This window comes from Engraulis encrasicolus, chromosome 11, assembly GCF_034702125.1.
Source record: "Engraulis encrasicolus isolate BLACKSEA-1 chromosome 11, IST_EnEncr_1.0, whole genome shotgun sequence".
Taxonomy (NCBI): Eukaryota; Metazoa; Chordata; class Actinopteri; order Clupeiformes; family Engraulidae; genus Engraulis; species Engraulis encrasicolus.
In genome coordinates this window covers 28,628,831-28,649,719 of record NC_085867.1, presented here as the reverse complement: position 1 = coordinate 28,649,719, position 20,889 = coordinate 28,628,831, and the positions used below count along the sequence as shown (strand labels likewise).

Here is a 20,889-nt window from a genome sequence, read left to right as displayed (position 1 = left end):
TGATCGCAAAATGCACAGTATTAACTGAAAAGCAAATAGCTTTCATACTGTAACTCATCAGTCATCAATACAGAGCTAAATCCGAGGAAGGGAGTCAATCTGGTCCTTATGCACTTGACATAATCCTGCACTCATGTCACTCAACATACAGTACATCTAATAATCCCATGTCACCATAATGCTGCATGTGGCGATAGTGACCATCAGGCCACTGTATTGACCTTCACTTGACCTTCATTTGACCTCTTTGCGACTCCTGTGTGACATCATGGCCACCATGCGGTCTCTTGGCATCCTCAGGGGTGTGGGGGGTTGACCTCTGACCTTGTCCCACTGGGTGGGGGGTGAGGGTGGGGGGTGAGGGTGGGGGGGGGATAGAATGGGGGTGGGGGGTAAACGACCTGGTCGCAGGAGAGGGGCATCAGTTTGTCACGTTCTCGTCACCTCACATAGGTTATTCCATCTCACCGTAGACTGGTGGAGTTCTGTTCAATAGCTTGGACCCCACATTGCTTCAGGGACTGTAACCAATACCCAGTAAATAACTAAGTCGCTTTGAACAAAAGCGTCAGCAAAGTGTAATGTAGTGTTATGTAAAAGCATATTCTAGAAATATGTCATCAATTATAGGGATATAATTTGGTAAATAGCTGTGCAAATGTATACTGTATAGTTGTTTGTGCTATGTGGCATACCGGTAGCATAGCAACCATAACCCTTTATATGCTCTTGTACGATGTTAGCCATAACCTCTCTGGTGGTAGACTCTGGGAGCTTGACTTTGTCAAATGTCCACATTTAGCAGAGATGTTCCATAAACATTGTCCATCGGCCAACAGTACAGACGGTTGGCCCAAGAAGGCTAATTATTATTTCTGGACGTGCCTTTGGAAAGGTACTACCCAAGGTAATTTCTCATCCTGTCCTTTGGTGTAAGGAATTTCTTTGCCTTATTTCTCCAACCAATGAGGCAAGGAGGTGTTTATCTTTAAACAGAATTATTGATAACTAAGGAAGCCTAAATGGCATGACACATGAGGAAATATGAATGAATGAATGAATGAATGAATGAATGAATGAATGAATGAATGAATGAATGAATGAATGAATGGCAAAAGACAATTTCATTATACTATTAACACAAGGCTACTGTAAGTGATAAAAATCAAAGACATAGCCCAGAATAGTTGAGAGAGCAGAGAGAGAGAGAGAGAGAGAGAGAGAGAGAGAGAGAGAGAGAGAGAGAGAAAGAGGAGAGAGAGCGAAGCCATCTCAGAGATGCAAGATGACTCCCTGAGGAGATGCCTGGGAAAACTTTAAATACACACAACGCCTGACAATGGCTGGCCAACCACATGGCGTTGGTCTTTGGTTTTTGCATGGCATTTGTGGTGTCAGATACCTCTAGTCCAGTCAACACCTCTAGAGCCTTTAGTTGGACTGCTGTACGTTAACATTTTCTTGAGATAACAGCTACAGTATTATTCTGCGTCATCCATCAATCTCAGCTCTTACATTTGCAAAGATGGCCGCTCAACTGAATGGCATATCTAGGCATCAGCGCCTTGAATAAGTCACCGTGGTTTATAATCAACTCTTCAATCTAGGTTTATTTGCCATACACTTTCCCAAAACCACATAGCCTACTGCTAATAAAAAAAAATGCTCATACACACAAGACAAACAAGCAAAACAAACGAGAAAGAAAGATAAATAAAATAGATTTTAGATAATAGATAAATTATAATGTTTACCTGCTCATAATCATAGCAATATTTTTTTTTTCACAGTTTCCGCAGAAACAGAATACGCTGTGTCTCAATTGGAGGGAATGACAGCACCGATTGGCTGTCTGCCTTGTCACTCAAAGCAGAATGGGAAAATTTCACTGCTGGTCGATCAATTTGAAATTCATCATGCAGTTCAAGGTATTTATTGTAGAGAGGAAAAGTCTGCGTCTTGTGTGAGATGGAATGGAACTGATCCTGATGCCCTTCACCAAAAGGATTTGAGGTCGTTCTCTCTCCTGTTCCTCTCAACCAATAGCAATCAGTCAACAGTATAAGTTGTACATCCTACCATCCCCTCCCCTCCTCCCCAGTGAATATGTGTTGGCATGAAGCCCCTTTCCCCTGAGCATGACGGTTTGATGGATCCCACATCCCTCCAATCAGGACTCTAATTGGTGTGATGCTGATAAGACATGCTCCAATCAGAGCGCTAACTTGTGTGCTAGTGTCTGGAATGCTCCAATCAGAGAAGGCCTACTGCTGTGGGACACTTTCTGATTGAGGCCCAACCCTCCCGAGCTTCCTGATTGGTGCGTTGGTCCGCTGTGTGGAGTGTCGTGAGTGATGCATATGGTAGTGCATGACCCGCCCCGGTAGCTGCCATGCCATGGCTGAGGTACAGTAGTGCAGTGGTGTAGGCACGAGTCCACTTCCACTAACCCGCTCCCTCCCCATGCTAGCTTAAAGGGAGGGACTTCTAGGAAAGCCTTAAAGCGATACCGTACCCTTTCTGCGAATAAATTACTCCTCACCTTAAGTTAAATGATTGCGTTGTACTTTTCTCCTGCGCATCCAGCTGTATGCTCCAAGCTAGCATCTAGCTGGACTAATAAGATTCATTGATAATTGCTAGGTTGTAACTAGACATAGGTAGTAGTAGGTAGAACTCACACATTTAACTGAAGGAGAGCTGTAAAATGAGATTATCTCCAGAAATTGTACAGTATCGCTTTAACATTCGCAGCTATCTATTAACTTCATCGGTAGATTAGCTCCACATGTACACAAACTAAACTCACACATACTTTGATTAGTTTCACATACTTATACTCAGCCTAGTATCCGGTACTAAAATCTTAAAACACAACCAGATTAGCTTTGTAGATATAATTACCCTAGCTTCATAGATACTCAGACTACCTTCACACATATACCATACCAAACCTTAGACCTATTAGTCCCACATCGTTCAGAGAGATTCAGGCTAGCATAGCCAGATTGGCTAAATATGTTGACTTTATTTTTGCATACATATACACTCAGACTAGCTTCACATACACACAGACTAGATTCACATACTCTACATTCTCAAGTAACATGCATTTGGCACTTTGCTTTATTTACATTCCCTGCATCGCTGAACTAACTGTACCAGTGCTATGTGCTTGCTTGACTTAATGCAAGCCTTCATGGGAAATGGGTACATATGCAGCCTATGAAGCATTTGTAGATAATGATGCTAAGCTAACAGTTATTCCCCTTCAGCTTAGCATGCTAGCATGCTAACCACAGCAACACCAAGCACTCAGAGACCCATAGACGTATACATTCAGTCTACATATGACATATACAGCTCTGGAAAAAAAATGAGAGACCGCTTCAAAATGTTCAGTTTTTCTTATTTTAACAATGTTTATTTTACTCCAACACATACAGTACCTGTCCATAGCAAAATCAGAAAAACTAAACATTTTGAAGCAATCTCTCATTTTTTTCCAGAGCTGTATAATGGGATTTATGAATATACCTGTATATGTCTATACTGAATAAATATATATACATTTGAAGAGCTTTGTTGTAAAGGGATGCATATCCATTTTGGAATACTTTGTGAAACTGACAGTTTTGTATAGGGCATTGCATTGCATTGCAAAATGCAATTTATATAGGTTTACAAGGTATGTTCTCCAAATATTTGAATGGCAAGAATTCACACATAGATTAAAGGATGTGAAGGACTGAACAGTCATTTCCATGTACAAAATGCTGTTAAATCATTTTTCAATGAAGCTCTTCATTTGTTTATGTTTGAATATGTCTGAGCAGAGAGTTCTGTGTGCTCTGTGCCGGTGGTCTGCTGTGTGTAAATGCTAAAATGGGAATGGACTGAAATGGTGGCCAAAGATTCTAGAACACTACGGACGCTATGCTCTAGAATCTTGGCGGGTCTCTGTAGCCACGGTTGGCATGGTGACAGCAGAAGCATTAGTGGCCAGGCTAAAGTGTTGGCAGAGACAGTCTATTGGGACTAAGAAAATCTTTGGTGTTGGCTCTCAGAGTCGCTGCTCGAGCACATTTGCCAATTGCCAGTGTGACCAGGGAAGACACTAAAATATTAGGGTGTTTCGTCCCGAATGGGCATTGTTTGGGTTGCACGTACAGTATGCCCGGCCCTACCTTGATGGTCCCATTTGACCGACTAGGCTAGGCTAGCTCGCTGGTGTCACTTTTAAACTTCGGCTATTGTGTTTACACCATTAAAGGCCCCCAAATGGTCAAAGGTCTGGCTATAGCTCGGCCTGTGCCTTTGTATCGTCACACTTCAGCTATTTCCTCAATGGTTTACACACTTTCAAAGTCCCCTAACATTGACATTTGAATGTCAGGGCTACCTACGAAGTCTTAAACAACTTTGAGACTTTTTCATTGTTTAATGGCCCTGGCCGGCAGCTGCTAAGCGAACACATTTTGCTCAGATGTCACCATATCATCTCAAGTGTGGCTACAGTGACCACACGTGAAGTCCATATACTGCTGCAAAAGATTTTAAAGTGACCTGCCTTGTCCAGTCTTAAGGAAAGATGTTGAGGCATGAGATTATCATATCTAACCTACATACTAATTCACACATTACCTGTCATGTATAATCTCTATTCTCCATCATAAACATCCTCTATTGCTCTTTCTTGCTTTTCTGTTGTGTTTTTCCTACAAACTTTGCTTTTCTCACTTCACTCACTCCTCTTGTGACCCTCGCCTGTCATTCATCAAAACTCCTCCCTCCTCATCCCACCTCATCCCACACTGCTCCACTTCTTTCTTGCTTTCTTTCTTTCTTTGCATCCCCCCTTCTCTCTCCGTCTTTGTATCTTTGTGCTCCCCTCTTGTCTTTCTCCCTCTCTCCCTCCCCCCCCTTTCCCTCCCTTTCTCTCTTTCTCTCTCTCTCTTCCTCTTTCCTTCCTATATCCCGACCCTCTTCCCCCCCCCACCCCCTCTCTACCCAGGTGCTGCCACGGTGCCGGAGCAGAAGACAGTCACCCTGGACGTTGACGTGAATAACCGTAGCGACCGTACGGAGTGGTGCAGCTGCTATTACCATGGCAACTTCTCGCTGAGCGCCGCGTTTGAGATCAAGCTGCACTGGATGGCCGTCACCGCCGCCGTGCTCTTCGAGATGGTGAGGAGGCCGCCGTCACCACGGAGATCACGGACACAAACACAGGCTGACCTGATTTCCCATCCTTCAGTCATAGTCCAGCATCCTAGCACTCATGCTCCAGCATCCTAGAACTCATGCTCCAGCATCCTAGTGCTCAACCACAGTCCGGCATCCTAGCACCTTGTTGTAGTTAAACACCCTAGCACTCATTTATAGTCATTTACCCTAGCACTCATAGTAGAGCATGCTTGCGTTCAGTCATAGTCCAGCATCCCAGCGGCCACTCATAGTCCACCTTACACAGCACACAGAGGGAACTGGCCTTCAGGTATACTCTCCAGCATACCAGCACTGATACTCCAGCCTCCTTGCGCTCAGTCATACCTCAGCATCCTAGCGCCCAGTCAGAGTCGAGTATCCTAGTGTTCGGTAATAATCCAGTATCGTAGCATCCATAGTCCATCATCCTAGCACTCAATCATAGCATCCTAACATGCATGCTTCAGTATCCTAGCGCCCAGTCATAGTCCAGTATCCTTGCACCCAGTCATACTCCAGCATCATAGAACTCGCCCTGAGTCCAACATCCTAGCACTCATAGTACAGCATCCTGGTGCCCAGTCATAGTTCAGTATTAGCATGAGTGGTAACTATGTAACCAAGGTGATCCTGCGCTAGCTCGCCACTCATGGCTCGAACCCGCCACCTTCAGAGGAGTTGATGTGTGCACATCCCACCCGATGGGCCAGGTGCAGGACAATGAGAGTAAATCCAAGTGAAAAGAGAAGTCCGCGACTCTGCTTGTCTATTTTGTATTTAATCGAGCAACGTTTCGACCTTCAGGTCTTCATCAGGCAAAGACTGAACCCGCCACCTACCAGTCAGCGCTCCAGTTCATGTAACTGAGGTATTCTGTGCTAGTTAGCCAATCTGGGCTCGAACCCGACACCTACCAGTCAACGCTTCAGTTTGACAGTTGGCACAGCACGATACTGTTGAGCTGAAGGGCCAGACTGATAGTTCAGCACTACCGATACTATTTGAGGCTCCTGGAGGGAGGTTTACTAATATTCTACGCTGCACTCTGCAAGTTGTCATCCGTTACAACTACCATAGTGTCTTCATGCTGGTGCTATGTATGTGTGCATGTGATTAGTAGCTACCATGATGTCCTGAATGCTCATGCCATGTGCTGGTGTAGTAATTAGATTACACTTTTCTTGACACCGGGTTCATATGCATGACATGACTGCGTCATAATAGTGTCAAAACAGTGTCATGACACAGTCATGGATGAGTCATCATAAACATAATGTCAAGGTTTATGGTCATGAAATGTTGACAATTTTAGAGATGTCTTTACCATAACCGTATGTCACGTAATGGTAGCAGTCATAAAATGCTGGACATAATGCACTTAATGTTAGGGATGCACGATGTATTGGCCAGATGTATCGGTATCGGCCGATATCGGCCAATATTCAACACATCGGACATCGGTCTGATGGGTAAAACTGGGCCGATGTTAACGCCGATGTTTTTTTTTATATGTTAGGGATCTAAAAGAATGGACTTGACTATGACTTCCACTGTTTGTCTTCTATTTTGTCTCTATTTCTTATCTAATTATCACAGGGAGTTAAAAAGTGTTTTTGGAGATAAGACGACATTCAAAAATTCAGTTTGTTTGCATCATTGTCATCTCTTTTTTTTAAAAAGAAAGAAAAACATCGGTATCGGTTAATATCGGTCATCGGCCAAAACCGCAATATCATAATCGGATATCGGTATCGGCCGAAATTTTTGACATCGTGCATCCCTACATAATGTTTATGACATGTCCATGACTGTGTTACGACACTGTTAAGTCATACCTATGACGCCGGCGTCAAGTGAAGTGTTACCTGTAATTATGACCATTGTGTCTTTATGCTGCTGGTGCCATGTGGATGAGAGTACTGATTTCCATCATATATTTATACTGGTGCTATGCGTGAATGAGAGTAGTCAGTACCATAGTGACTTAATGGTGCCATGTGTTGTCATGAGTAGTGTCTTAATGCTGGTGTCATGTATGAATGTTGTTGTTAATAACAGCCCTATTGACCTGAGCTGATGTCATGTGGTTATATTGATATCAAAGTTCAAGAGAGTCCTTGTGCACAAGCCCTCAGTAATGCAGGTGCAGGTGTGCAGGTGCAGGAGAAGGTGAATCAATGAACAAAATTCAAGAGACACCGCACACTGCTTACTTTTCTTTACTTTATTTCTCGGAGCGATCGAAACGCGTTGTTCGCTCCGAGAAATAGAGTAAAGAAAAGTAAGCAGTGTGCGTTGTCTCTTGAATTTTGTTCATTGGTTATATTGATGTGTTTAAATCCAGCAGTACCATGGCACCATGCGGCAGCCTCCAGAGCTGGTGTGTGAATGTAGGGAAGTGTATGTGTGTATGTGTATTTTGAAAGCACTTTGAGCCAACCTCAGTTGTGATATTGCACTATATAAATACAGGTTGTATTGTATTATATGATGCCATTCACCATTAATGCCTTTTATGGACGTGGCCACTGCCTGCCTGCACGCGTGACGCGACGGCGCATGTGTGGTGATGCTGCAGCCGTTACCAGGGGAACCCCAGTGTTAGGTCATTGTTGCCAGGGGAACCCCAGTGTTAGGCCATTGTTCTCCTGCTCTCAGCAAGATCCAACAGATATAAGATGATGTGATTGGAGGATTGTGTGTCTGTGTGTGTGTGTGTGTGTGTGTGTGTGTGTGTGTGTGTGTGTGTGTGTGTGTGTGTGTGTGTGTGTGTGTGTGTGTGTGTGTGTGTGTGTGTGTGTGTGTGTGTGTGTGTGTGTGTGTGTGTGTGTGATGAGCAGGAGATGAGGGTGTGTGATGAGGGCTCTTGGTGGGTAATTGGGGTGTATAGTTCAGGGCGATGGGAATGGAGAGTGATTCTAAGGGTGTGTGTGTGTATGCGTGTGTGTGTGTGTGTGTGTGTGTGTGGGGGGGGGGTGGATGGGGTTGTGTGTGTGTGTGTTCGTGTGAGGTCTCATCATCTTGCCTGTGGTGTGCTGAAGGCATTATCTGAGCCTCTGTGCTGTGTCAAGAAAGCGTTTGTTTGTGTGTTTCTCAAGATTCAGAACAGAGGCCTACCTGATGAAATATAAAGCATTCAATCTGTGGGGCCATATAATTATAAACCAACGACGTAATTCAAGTCAATGTCGTAAACACTAAAACTAACAAAAATGCGGTGCACACAAGGCTCTTGCTGAAAACTGTATATTGCAGCCGAAAGACAACGAAAGTAGTCAATGGATGTAAAACTGGAGCTGCAGACTTTTCAGTGGTTGGTTTCTCGGCATATCACTCATGTTTGTGTCTGCGTGCGTTCGTGCATGCATGCGTGTGTGTGTGTGTGTGTGTGTGTGTGTGTGTGTGTGTGTGTGTGTGTGTGTGTGTGTGTGTGTGAGTGTGTGTGTGTGTGTGTGTGTGTGTGTGTGTGTGTGTGTGTGTGTGTGTGCGTGCGTGCGTGCGTGCGTGCGTGCGTGCGTGCGTGCGTGCGTGCGTGCGTGCGTGCGTGCGTGCGTGCGTGCGTGCGTGTGTGTGTGTTGTGCCCAGGTGCAAGGCTGGCATAGGAAGGTTGTGTTGGGTGGTGTTGTAACGCTGTGTGTGTGTGTGTGTGTGTGTGTGTGTGTGTGTGTGTGTGTGTTATAATGCTGTGTGTGGGGGGTAACGCTGCGTGTGTGTGTGTCTGTGTGTCTGCGTGTGTTATCTGTTATCCTTAGGTCATTATGAACTAGAAGATTCTAGTGTTGTATTGGATTTGGATTGTGCCATGATAATTTTATATCTGTCAATCCAAATAAAGAAGTACAATGTGTGTGTGTTGTAATGCTGTGTGTGTGTGTGTTTCCCAGGTGCAAGGTTGGCACAGGAAGGCGGCGGCGTGTGGGTTCTTGTTGGTGCCAGTGCTAGAGGTGCCCTTTGCCCTGCCCTCGTACCTGTACGGGGACCCCCTCAGGGCACACCTCTTCATCCCACTCCATATACAGTGCCTACTCAGGGAGGGCTCCGACAACCTGTTCGAAGGTAGGGGTGTGTGTGTGTGTGTGTGTGTGTGTGTGTGTGTGTGTGTGTGTGTGTGTGTGTGTGTGTGTGTGTGTGTGTGTGTGTGTGTGTGTGTGTGTGTGTGTGTGTGCGCGCGCGCATGTGCACACAACTGTCTGCCTGTCTGTCTGTCTGTTGTTGTCTGTTTGTCTCAAGTTTTTTATTTTTTTTTATTTGTGTTTTTATTCCCTTGTGTTAATGACAGATATTTCTCACCTTGTGTTATGAAAGGCCTGACAACCTAATGGTTTTGGCTATGCATGTTGTGAAATATAAGTGAACATTGAACTGCATTGTGTTAAATGCGCTATACAAATAAAATTGCCTTGCTTTGCCATGTGTGTTTGTTCAGGGTTCGAGCCAGAGACCTACTGGGACCGTATGCAGCTCCTGCAGGAGGCCATTCTCTACAGGTGAGAAATACAACAGCATTGCACACACCTAATTACATTACATTACATTTGACTTAGCTGACGCTTTTATACAAAGCGACTTACAGTGATTTAACAGGGTATTGGTTACCGTCCCTGGATCAATGTTGGGTTAGGTGCCTTTATCAAGCGCACTTCAGCCATGGATGGAAGTGTGGGTAGAGGTTAGGTCGGGATTCGAACCTGAGACCCTCTGATCTTAAGACCACCTCCATAACCTTTAGGCCACAGCTTAATCTATAGTCTGTTTTCTCATTTCGTCATTACACAAGTTCAAGTGAATTTAAACAAGTTTTCTTTATCTATGGTCCATCAGGGTAATTGTATGACTATGGGTCCATCTCAGTATTCAACCTCCTGTCTCCTCCTCATGCTTGCGGCCTCGTGCTGTGCTGACGCCCCGCCTCCATGGAGAAAACTGCTGTCAACCTTGGCAAAACTTTTGGGGTACTTTTCCTGATTCGACATGTCGATTGCAAATGAGAAAATGAGAGAATGTTGAATAAAACTTCAATCGCCAATTACTTCTTCACAAGGCCACAAGCACAAGGGGAGGATGGGAGGTTAGGTAATGAAATGGACCCAATGCCCCTTGTAGCCTGTAACCTTTTGATCACTTTAATGGCTTTTGAGGGAGTTGGTAATGTAGTATTTCCCCTCAGGCTTTGGGTTTGAACTGCTTCTGTAGTGTTTATCTTCAGGTTTTGGGTTTGAACTGATGATATACCGTGTACCTTCAGGTTTGGATTTGTCCAGGACAAGTTCTCTGCTTCTGGCTTCAACTTCCCCTCGGAGAACAAGCCCCAGTACATCCATGTCACAGGTACTCCTGCAGCATCACATCACTTTTTTTTAATGTACTTCATTCCTTCGTCATTCCTGTCTCCTGTGTCATTCCTGTTTGGGTTTCATTCCAGTTTGGCTTCCATTCCTGTTTGAGCTTCATTCCTGTTTCTTTGTCATTTGCAAACTTGACTGCCTGACTTCCTCCCTGTCAATACTGTAAATCTCCTACTGGGTCAGTCTGTATCTGGGTCTGTCTGTATCTTGGTCTGTTTGTCTGTCTGCCACCCACCCGTCTCCATCAGGCACAGTCTTCCTGCAGCTCCCCTACTCCAACTGTAAACTAACCTCCTCTGTCCCCTCTCCCTCTACCTCTATCTCCCTCCCCCTCTCAACCTCTCCTCCTCTCCTCCTCTCAACCCTCTCCTCCTCTCCTCCTCTCCTCCTCCCCTCCTCTCCTCCTCTCCTCCTCTCCTCCTCCCTATAGGCACGGTCTTCTTCCAGCTCCCCAGATTAACACTCTTTTTCTCTCTCCCCCTCCCCTCTCTGGCTCTCTCTCTCTCTCCTCTCCTGTAGGCACAGTCTTCCTGCAGCTGCCCTACTCCAAGCGCAAGTACCCGAGCGGTCAGCAGAGTCGGCGGCGGCGGAACTCAACGGCGTCGGCGTCCCAGAGCCTGTTTGGCGGCGAGGAGCGGGTGGGCTACTACTGGGCCTACAACACCATGCTGACCAAGGCCTGGAGGACCGGCCTGCTGGGAGACGAGCGCCTCGGGGAGCGCCTGCTCAGGGACTTCACCGACTTCTGCGCCAACAAGGACAACCGGCTCGCGGCCTTCTGGGACAGCTGCCTGGACAAGATGAACTCCAGCGCGCCCTAGTGGTGTGGGGTGGAAAGTGCAGATACAAGTACATGCTGTACATGGTAGGGAAGACAGGTTGGGAAGGATGGAAAGAAATGATGGATGGAAATAAAGGATGGATGGATGGGATAGGATGGATGGATGGATGGATGGATAAATGGATAAACTTAGGAAATATTGATAAATAAATGAATGGATAGAATATGTGGATGAATGGTTGGTTGGATGGACAGATGAATGGAATCCTGGAAAGATGGGTGGGTGGAGAGATGAATGAATGATACCAATGCAAGTGCTCTTCTCTTCTGCCCTGCTGAATCCTACTCTCCAATAGAGTATGGACACACACACACGTAGCCAACAGATAGCTGCCAAACATTGAAAACACCTCTGTGTCTGTGAGGGGGGCAGTTTGTGTGTGTGTGTGTCGTATGTGTATGTATTTGTGAGAGGGGGCGCCATATCAGTATTAACACGTAACAGTGAATATGCAAAAGACTCTACAGGAGTTTTTGTGCACTATTGTCGCTGTCTACTGTAGTGTGTGTGTGTGCATGCGTGTGTGCGTGTGTGCATGTGTATGTGTGTGTGTGTGTGTGTGTGTGTGTGTGTGTGTGTGTGTGTGTGTGTGTGTGTGTGTGTGTGTGTGTGTGTGTGTGTGTGTGTGTGTGTGTGTGTGTGTGTGTTGCTGCCATGTTGCCTGCTGATGGGTTGGGTCATGTGACTGCCTTCAGCCCCACTGCTCTGCTGCTGGTTCACCTGGACCATGTGACTAATGACTGACTGACTGTATGATGGACACCTGTAATTATTAAATAATTATGAAGATCAATGAACCTGTGCATCTTCCTTCATTTTCACTTTGCTTCATTGTTGGCCTACAAACCATTTGCATTTTAAGTTTAATGCTACCGTAATATCTGTGCTGGTATGCCAATTCAAAATCCTGAAAAGGCCCCCAAGGCTCTAATTTGGTAGCCTGGGAAATCCCATGCTGCTTTGCACAATCATTCCGATCTGAAAGACTGTGAAAGCTAGCTCGTACCAAAGCGCTAGCCTGAGGTCGGGAGCCAATCCGAGAGTGGGCAGGTGTGGAAAGATGATGATGCATATTAATCGACAAATGGAAGTTTGCAGTTTGTTTGAATACAACTGACAAGATTGGCTTTGGGTTATGTATGTAGCCAGGCCGTGCCCTCCTAGTGATGCAACAGCTTCAGCGTTGCTACCAGTCAGGTCAAGAGCAATGCAAGTACTTTCTGAGCTCCCGCAAAATCGGGAACTCGTCCCACTTTGTTGAGAAGCAAACAGTCATTAACAAACCAAGAGGGGCCATTTGGGAAATGTTAATTGTTATGCTCTTGGTCAGACCAAGTCTCGAAGAGATTTGAAAGTCGATGATAATCAGGCTAACGTATATGGCCAATTAAGAGCTGTTGCCAATGGTAAACCACACCTCTCCTACAAGAAATTCCACAGGTGGTCCCCGGACCATACTGTATCTCACTTGTGATATGGGTATGAACCAGGCAACTAATTTGGTTCTTTGTGGATGAACAGTGTGCTTGTTAGGAAGGCGACAGACCAACTAGACTTCAGGGGCAGTCATGGGTAAGTGGCTAGGGCGTCAGACTTGTAGTCTTGAGGTTGCCGGTTCTACTCCCGACCTGCCAGGTTGGTGGGGAGAGTAATGAACAAGTGCTCTCCCCCATTCTCCTCCATGTCAGGTACCCTGAGCATGGTACTGTCCCGCTGCACTGCTCCCTTGGGGTGCCGTTTGGGACTTCCCCCTTGCATAGACAGGCATAAATGCAATTGTGTTGTGTGCAGTGAGTGAGAGTTTCCCAGGTGGGCTTTCACTAGCTAGCCTAAATAGCATGCCTCATCCACAGGCTGCAGAATAACTAGCCTAAGTAGCATGCTTCATCCCCAGGTATCAATAAGTTAGCGTGTTTGTCTGCAGCAGTGCCTTCCTCTATGCTGAGTGGAGAGACTGCTGAACAGGACAGGACAGGCCAGGGGGCTGCAGCAGCAGGCTCCTGAAGTGGAAATGCTTTAACGGGCGTCTGACATTGTTGACACTAATCTTCCATGAAAATTAATCCAGGCATGTGGAAGGGTGAGGGAGGGGGCATTTTTTTATTTCCCTCAGAATACACGTACTGCCCTTTAGTTAATTTATGAAATTTGGTATGTAATTAAATTGTGTTGTGATGTAGGTGGCCATGCAATGTACAGTAATGAGAAAAGATGGATTATCAGTTGATGTTGGAAATTTGCGCGGAGGTCATGCAGCCGTTTCTTTTGTGTGCTCGACTCAGCGGCCATTGTTGTGTGAAGAGGAGGCGAGAGGCAGGAGCATCCTTCTGCTCTCGGATGCAGGAGAGAGAGGACCAGCGAGGGGGGGTGGGGAGGGTGCGCTAACAAGGGCCAGCCTGCACGCATGCGCCACGGGCTGCTGCAACTAGGGGGAGAATGCAGCAAGACGCACTGCGCAGGTGCGTGCCTGCAGCGCATGCAGCTATTTTTAGCAAGTGACGTCATCATGAAATATCAGCCAGCGTTCCAGCGGCCCCCCACCACCACCCCCTCTCCTCCCCAGCCCGAGATTGACAGTCAGGACGTTTGCGAGAAGATCAGCAGCAGCAGCACACCGACGACCGAGCCGTAGCAGCGAGCCATCGGGCAGAGCGAGTGTGTGAGTAGGGTGAGGTTTGGTGGAGAGGGTCGGGTGGGTTGTGAGTGTGTGGTGTCACTGCGCTCTATCTAGTCGCCGAAAGCTCCGCGCTGTCTGTCCGCTGGAAACGCAGCCTCGCCGCTTGACCCACACGTGAGCGTTCTCTTCTGTCGAGAGGGGAAAAATCGTTTTCCAGCTGCCAGCATATTGCGCCGAACACAGCGTTTGGTCAGCGCACAAAGCGAGCGGACACGGAACCCGGTGGTCAGCAGCGCAAGAGACGTGAACAGCAGAGCGTTGCCGTAGTACCGTAGTAGTACCGAGCATCCTCGCCTCCTTCATCCACATCCCACAGAATGGCCGACCGGGAACAGCTGATACAGAGAGCGCGTCTGGCGGAGCAGGCAGAGCGCTACGATGACATGGCCAACGCCATGAAGCTGGTGAGTGCCATCCCAATGTGTGATTTCAAATCGTATGTCAGAGACTGTGTGCGGTGTTGTCACGGTGTTCCACCGGGGCATTGATACAGCACCAGCCGCGGTATGTATGAACGCGCTCGATGCAGATGCCCAACCTGCCACTACCAAGAGTCGGTGAATAATTCGCTTTGGCGCGGCCACCTGCATTTATGCATATGGTTTTCAAGCAAATGATCCGTCAAATATGGAGGATTGGTTTAGCAATGGCGATGGGTTGGTTTGTATCTAGGTTACTGTGTGACAAAGGCGTTCAATATAATGGGCCATTGAACGATGCGCTGAGGGAGAGGTTTCCGTAATGACCAGAGGAGGGCGCTCCTCCTAGCCCCCTTCTCCCCTCTGCGGACTCCCAGCCCTAGCCATCCCTGCCGTCCTCCATTATTCTCCCTCGTAATGACAGCCGTGGGGTAGCCAGCGGTGACCTTTATCACAGAGAAACCAGTACCTTTGGCCCAGCGGGCATGTCACTGAATCACCGGTACCCCTGAAACAATGCGCATCGCCTCAGGGGGGGCACACGGCGGGTTTGACCTGCCCTGTCCGGTTCCTTCTCTTTGTGTTGCGGTGCGGGTGGCAGGCAGCCGCTATATTCCCGTGGAGGTGAAGCGGGTGGAGACTGAGAGGAGGAGAGGGAGAGCAGCGAGTGACTCCTGTGTGCGTGCCTGCCTGCCTGCGTGCGTGCGTACGTGTGCACCACAGACCGCAGTGTCTTTTCACCCGTCTCAAGAATTAAACATAAACGCCCATAGCAGAGCTACCGTATCAAGAAATTCACACAGAAACAGTTAATGGCGAGTGGCTACGTGGGTGGTGCATCTGCGCTATTACAGTAAAGCTGCTGGGCTATACAGTAAACCCTTGTATAATGGCAGCCGTGCTCCTGTACAAACGGGCTGGTTGGCTCCATTCTGCTGATCAGTTGTGTGTTATTGATTAGTAGAGCGGGTACTCCACTCTACTCTGGTCTGCCCTATTGAACAACTCCGCCGCTCTGCCTCCCATCGCATGCAGCTGCCTGGTAGCTTGAGTCATCTTTATATGATCCATATCTATCCATCGGCTCAGCAGCTGGAGGAGGAGCATGCCTATTGTCTTATCACCTCACCTCATGGCTGTAGGTGTGTGTGTGTATCTGAGTCTGCCTTTATGTGTGTGCATGTGTCTGTCTGTGTGCACCTGTGTGCCTGCGTCTGCGTGCGCATGTGTGTGTGTGTGTGTGTGTGTGTGTGTGTGTGTGTGTGTGTGTGTGTGTGTGTTCCTGCATCTGCCTGTGTGTGTTGAACAAGCCTCTCTCCAATGAGGATCGCAATGTGCTGCCTGTGGCCTATTGTCTCATCGCCTCACCTCATTACCGTGTGTGTATGTGTGTTTCCCTGTAGCCTATGGAGTCTCTCTCCAACAAGGATCGCAAACTACTGCCGTTGGCCTCACCTCATGACCGTGTGTGTGTGTGTGTCTTTGTGTGTGTGTGTGTGTCCGCCCCTGCAGGTGACAGAGCTTAACGAGCCCCTGTCCAACGAGGACCGTAACCTGCTGTCGGTGGCCTACAAGAACGTGGTGGGCGCCCGCCGCTCGTCCTGGCGCGTCACCTCCAGCATCGAGCAGAAGACGGTCGCCGACGGCAACGAGAAGAAGCTTGAGCTGGTGCGCGCCTACCGCGAGACCATCGAGAAGGAGCTGGAGGCCGTCTGCCAGGACGTGCTCAACCTGCTGGACAACTTCCTCATCAAGAGCTGCGGCGACGACGAGGCGCAGACCGAGAGCAAGGTCAGGGATCACAGCACATTGCATTACATTACAGTACATTACACTACATTACATCACACTACATTACATTACATTACATTACATTACACCAAGAGCAAGGTCAGAGATATTACATCATATGACTCCCAGACCGAGAGCAAGGTCAGGGATCACAACACATTACATTGCATTGCATTACATTACATTACATTACACTGCATTACATTACATTACGTTACGTTACATTACACTAGATTACATGACGTTACACGAAGAACAAGTTTAGAGATCATATTACATCATTACATTAAATGAGTCCCAGACCGAGTGCAAGGTCAGCGATCACAGCACCATTACATTATTATGTTACATTACATTACATTGCATTACATTACGTTATACGAGGCACATGCGGTGAGTAAGGCCAGAGATATTACATTACATTACACTGACTACATTACACTAAATTACATTACACTGCATTACACTACATTACAGAATACTACATTACATTACACCAATAGCAAGGTCATCAATATTACATTAGGTTAGATTAGATTAGATTAGATTAGATTACTTACCTTGTATTAGTAGGCAGATTTGGTTTGCGATCAAGTGATCTCCACTGCAATACAAGCATATAAACATTTAGGACACACGGAACATACAAGCATTCCACACTGAGCATTTGGACAATACCAAAAGTGGCCTAGTACATCCTATTAAAAGACATGGTCGGGGATTACAAATTAGTAAATGGATAAATATGTAATAAAATGAGGTAGCTATGACATTGATAAGTATACAGTAAAGTGAGATAAATATGTAACACGATAAAAAAATGGTTAAATATTAAAAACATGATAAAGATAAATTGATATGTGCCATCACAGTCTATGTTTAGAGGCTATATTATTAATTTCTCTAATAGCAGAGGGGACAAAGCTTCCCGTGAACATTACATTACATCGCGCTTTGCTGACAAGGCACAGAGACACTTACAGTCCCTGGAGCAATGTGGGGTTAGGTGCCGTGCTCAAGGGCCCCTCAGCCAGGGAGTGAGATAAGGAGTGTAAGTGTGGGAATCTCTCTGAGCGTAGCTCCTTAATGCACGCCGTACCCTCTGTGGCACGCTGTAATAGACATTGAAAGTTAACTGCTATAGTACTACACTATTATGACAGTGCATGGGGTCTTTAGTAATACATTACGACTTGGTCATTGCCATTCTGGTAACAGCTCATTTATAATGCTGTGTTTTAAGGGGTTAAGACCATCTCCTTAAACATTAGGCCACCTCTGCCCAAGACAGATAGTAAGAATCTGTAGAGATATGTTGATATGCATTGCTATTGGCTCAAACATGAACAGTTCTTGTCTGCATACATAGGCATGTCAAAGACACCACGTACAAAATACGAAATAGTTAGCAACCCTCAGCAACTCAACAAGTTGCTATGATCGATTTATTGGATACAATCTGTGTGTCTTATTCATGGTCCTTGGGTCTGCAGAAAGGGGGGTTCCATGCATCTCAATTTAAATAAGATATACAATATACAATAATTACATTATTTGGCAGATGCTTTTAGCCAAAGCAACTTAAAATCGAGGACATAGGCCCTACCGTGGCTGATATGGTAGGGCACACCTTTACCACTCGGCCGACCCGGGTTCGATTCCCGGTACGGGTCCTTTGCCGGTCCTTCCCCATCTCTCTCTCCCAGCTCACTTCCTGTCTCTCCTTCACTATTCTGTCTCACACAAAAAAAGGCTGAAAAGCCCCCCCAAAAAAATACTTTAAAAAAATTAATCATAGCCTACAACATTTGCCGATACAAAGTGCACAGGAAATATACAGAACAATAAGTGCTTTTGTCAAGTTGGGTTAGTTTTTTAAAAGCCCATTAGCACAGGGTTAAGTAGAGTACACACACACACACACACACACACACACACACACACACACACACACACACACACACACACACACACACACACACACACACACACACACACACACACACACACACACACACACACACACAGACACAGCCTGCCAGAGAGTCTACCCTGGGACTGTGCCAGCTCAAGCATTAGCGCAGTGAATAGTCATGAAGGAGAAGAGGCTTCAGAAGGTTGATTGAGATGTGCCTAGTCTTGAGATGCGCCTAGAGATGTGCGTTTGGGAGTTTGCTCCACCTCTGAGGTACAATAACAAAGAACAGTCTTATAATGATGGGTCATTGCCATCCCTTCCTTCCCCCTCCTCTCTCCCTCTCTCTCTCCCCTCTCTCTCTATCCCTGTCTCTGTCTCTGTCTCTGTCTCTCTCCCTCTCTCTCTCTCTGTCTCTCTCTATCTATCTCTCTCTCTCTCTCTCTCTCTCTCTCTCTCTCTCTCTATCTATCTCTCTCTCTCTCTCCTCTCTCTCTCTCTCTCTCTCTCTCCTCTCTTTGTCCAAGGCGTTCTAACCTGAGGATCATTTCTCTGTGTCTTCTCTGTGTCTCTCTGTATGTTCTACCTGATGATCATCTCTCTCCGTCTTCTCTGTATGTCCCTCCCAAAGGTGTTCTACCTGAAGATGAAGGGCGACTACTTCCGCTACCTGGCCGAGGTGGCGACGGGCGAGAAGCGCTCGGCGGCCGTGGAGAGCTCCGAGGGCGCCTACAAGGAGGCCTTCGACATCAGCAAGGGCATGGCGGCCACGCACCCCATCCGCCTGGGCCTGGCGCTCAACTTCTCCGTCTTCTACTACGAGATCCAGAACGCGCCCGAGCAGGCCTGCCAGCTGGCCAAGGAGGCCTTCGACGAGGCCATCGGCCACCTGGACAATCTCAACGAGGACTCCTACAAGGATTCCACGCTCATCATGCAGCTGCTCAGAGACAACCTGACCCTCTGGACCTCCGACCAGCAGGACAGCAGCGAGGCCGGCGAGACCGGGGGGAAAGAGTAGAGAGGAGCTGGGGATGGATGGAAGGATGAGAGGAGGAGGAGGAGGAGGAGAGAAGGAGAGAGAGGGATGTAGAGGGGAGATGGAGAGGAGAGAGTAGAAGGAGAGGGGGGATAGCAGCAAGGCTGGCGAGACTACCGGCAACAACTAGGAGGGATGGAGGGAGAGAGGGATGGAGAGAGGAGAGGAGAGAAAGCTGGATGGATGGATAGCAAGGTCGGCAAGATAACCGACAACAATTAGGAGGGCTGTGGAGAGGGGGGGATGAGAGGAGAGGGGTGAGAAGAGAGAAGAGGAGAGGGATGGAAAGGGATAGGGAGGAATGAGAGATGGAGATGGGGATGGAGATGGGGAGGATGTGGAGGGATGAGAGGAGGCGAGGAGTGGAGAGGAGAGATGGATGGATAGCAAGGCCGGCAAGACAACCGACAACAACTAGGAGGAATGAGAGGAGAGGGATGTGGAGGAATGAGAGGAAAGAGGAGGGATGACATGAGAATGGGAGGAGAGGAGAGGAGTAAAGGATGGAGGGATAGGGTAGAGAGAGGAGAGGGGTGGGGATGGAGAGGGAGATTGAAACAGAGTAAAGGGAAGAGAAGAGACAACTGAGATGGAGATGGAGAGATGAGAGAGGATGGAGAGAATAGGATGAGGGAAGGATGGAGAGTGGAAGGGAGGGAATATGAGCCAGTCAGGAAGATAGATAGATAGATAGCAGAATAGAGGGAAAGATAAACGAGATTGATGGAGAGGGTGTGGAGAAGGAATGCCAACCGGTCAAAAAGATGGTTAGATAGATAGATGGGTAGATGAGTGAGCGAGAATGAGAATTGAGAATGAGAGTTAAGAACAAGTGTTTCACCCTTGTACCCCTGCCCACATGTTAATGCCATTGAGACCCTGAGAGTATGCGCCACTGCACCCCCAACCCCAGCCTGTGTGACCCCCCCCCCCCCCCCAGCCATGCCACCCAGTTTCTCTGTGCAGTAAACTGCAGAATCATATACCTCCCCAGTCTTCTCCTGCTCTCCTCCTATTCCTCCTCTCCTCTTCCTCCTCTCCTCTTGTTTCATCTTCTCCTTCTCTGCTGTCCATCTGTATCCACCCCTGAACCTGATCCCACCCCTCCCCCCTCCTCCTTTTCTTTCGACCCGCTTGTTTCTCTTTCTCTTCCTTCTGCGCTCTCTCTCTCTCTCTCTCTCTCTCTCTCTCTCTCTCTCTCTCTCTCTCTCTCTCTCTCTCTCTGGTTTCTCTGTCCTCTTGTCCTCTCCTCTGTTCTCTCCTCTGTCCTTTCTTCACCTCAGCACCATCTGCGCTCCTCTCTCTCTCTCTCTCCCTCCCTCCTGCCTTTATCTCTCCCTCCTCATGCCTCTATTCTTTATTCTTTTTTAAAAACTTGGTTTCCTCTCTTCTTTCTGTCCTATGGCTGTCTAGTCTGTGCTTTTTTCTCTTCTTTTGTCTCTGTGCTCTGTAGCTTTGCCCCTCCATGCCCGCCATACCTCACAACCCTGCACACTACACCACACCACACCACACCACACCTCAACACATACGCCACAGCACAGACAGAAATGGCCCCCCTCCTAACATCCTAGCACATCCCCCAGGGCCAGTTTCTCGACCCCTAAGGCAGCCCTGTGTCTCCTAATATACTACATGTACACGGGGCACCTT

The 20,889-nt window shown here is 47.4% G+C and overlaps 2 protein-coding genes across 9 annotated transcripts in view; both read left to right on the top strand.

The window, feature by feature from the left end:
* The window catches only part of depdc5 (DEP domain containing 5, GATOR1 subcomplex subunit), a 50,479-nt gene extending 38,287 nt beyond the window's left edge, over nucleotides 1-12,192 (top strand). For 5 of the 7 annotated variants that reach the window (XM_063210354.1, XM_063210355.1, XM_063210357.1 and 2 more), the window contains 5 exons: nucleotides 5,015-5,187; nucleotides 9,093-9,264; nucleotides 9,635-9,695; nucleotides 10,454-10,536; nucleotides 11,073-12,192. In XM_063210354.1, coding sequence (XP_063066424.1) covers nucleotides 5,015-5,187; nucleotides 9,093-9,264; nucleotides 9,635-9,695; nucleotides 10,454-10,536; nucleotides 11,073-11,374 — 791 coding nt within the window. In that variant the 3' untranslated portion in view covers nucleotides 11,375-12,192. Of the gene's footprint in view, nucleotides 289-2,236; nucleotides 2,407-5,014; nucleotides 5,188-9,092; nucleotides 9,265-9,634; nucleotides 9,696-10,453; nucleotides 10,537-11,072 lie in introns of those variants that run through there. The other 2 variants (XR_010036543.1, XM_063210359.1) reach the window with 2 other exon arrangements.
* An 86-nt stretch (nucleotides 12,193-12,278) lies between these two features.
* ywhah (tyrosine 3-monooxygenase/tryptophan 5-monooxygenase activation protein, eta polypeptide) lies at nucleotides 12,279-19,732 on the top strand. 2 transcript variants are annotated; one of them, XM_063210361.1, is made up of 3 exons: nucleotides 12,279-14,476; nucleotides 16,004-16,282; nucleotides 18,829-19,732. In XM_063210361.1, exons 1-3 carry the CDS (start codon nucleotides 14,390-14,392, stop codon nucleotides 19,216-19,218), a joined length of 756 nt encoding a protein of 251 aa, XP_063066431.1. In that variant the 5' UTR covers nucleotides 12,279-14,389; the 3' UTR covers nucleotides 19,219-19,732. The 2 variants fall into 2 exon arrangements, with proteins under 2 accessions (XP_063066431.1, XP_063066430.1); XM_063210360.1 differs by lacking the exon at nucleotides 12,279-14,476 and having other exon boundaries at nucleotides 15,798-16,282.
* The last annotated feature ends 1,157 nt before the right edge of the window (nucleotides 19,733-20,889 follow it).

Bases quoted from the DNA above. Each gene is read 5' to 3' on its own strand.
- ywhah (XM_063210360.1), top strand. From the start codon at position 15,812: ATGAGGATCGCAATGTGCTGCCTGTGGCCTATTGTCTCATCGCCTCAC. The intron at 16,283-18,828 runs GTCAGGGATCAC...TCCCTCCCAAAG, and splicing joins AGGCGCAGACCGAGAGCAAG to GTGTTCTACCTGAAGATGAA.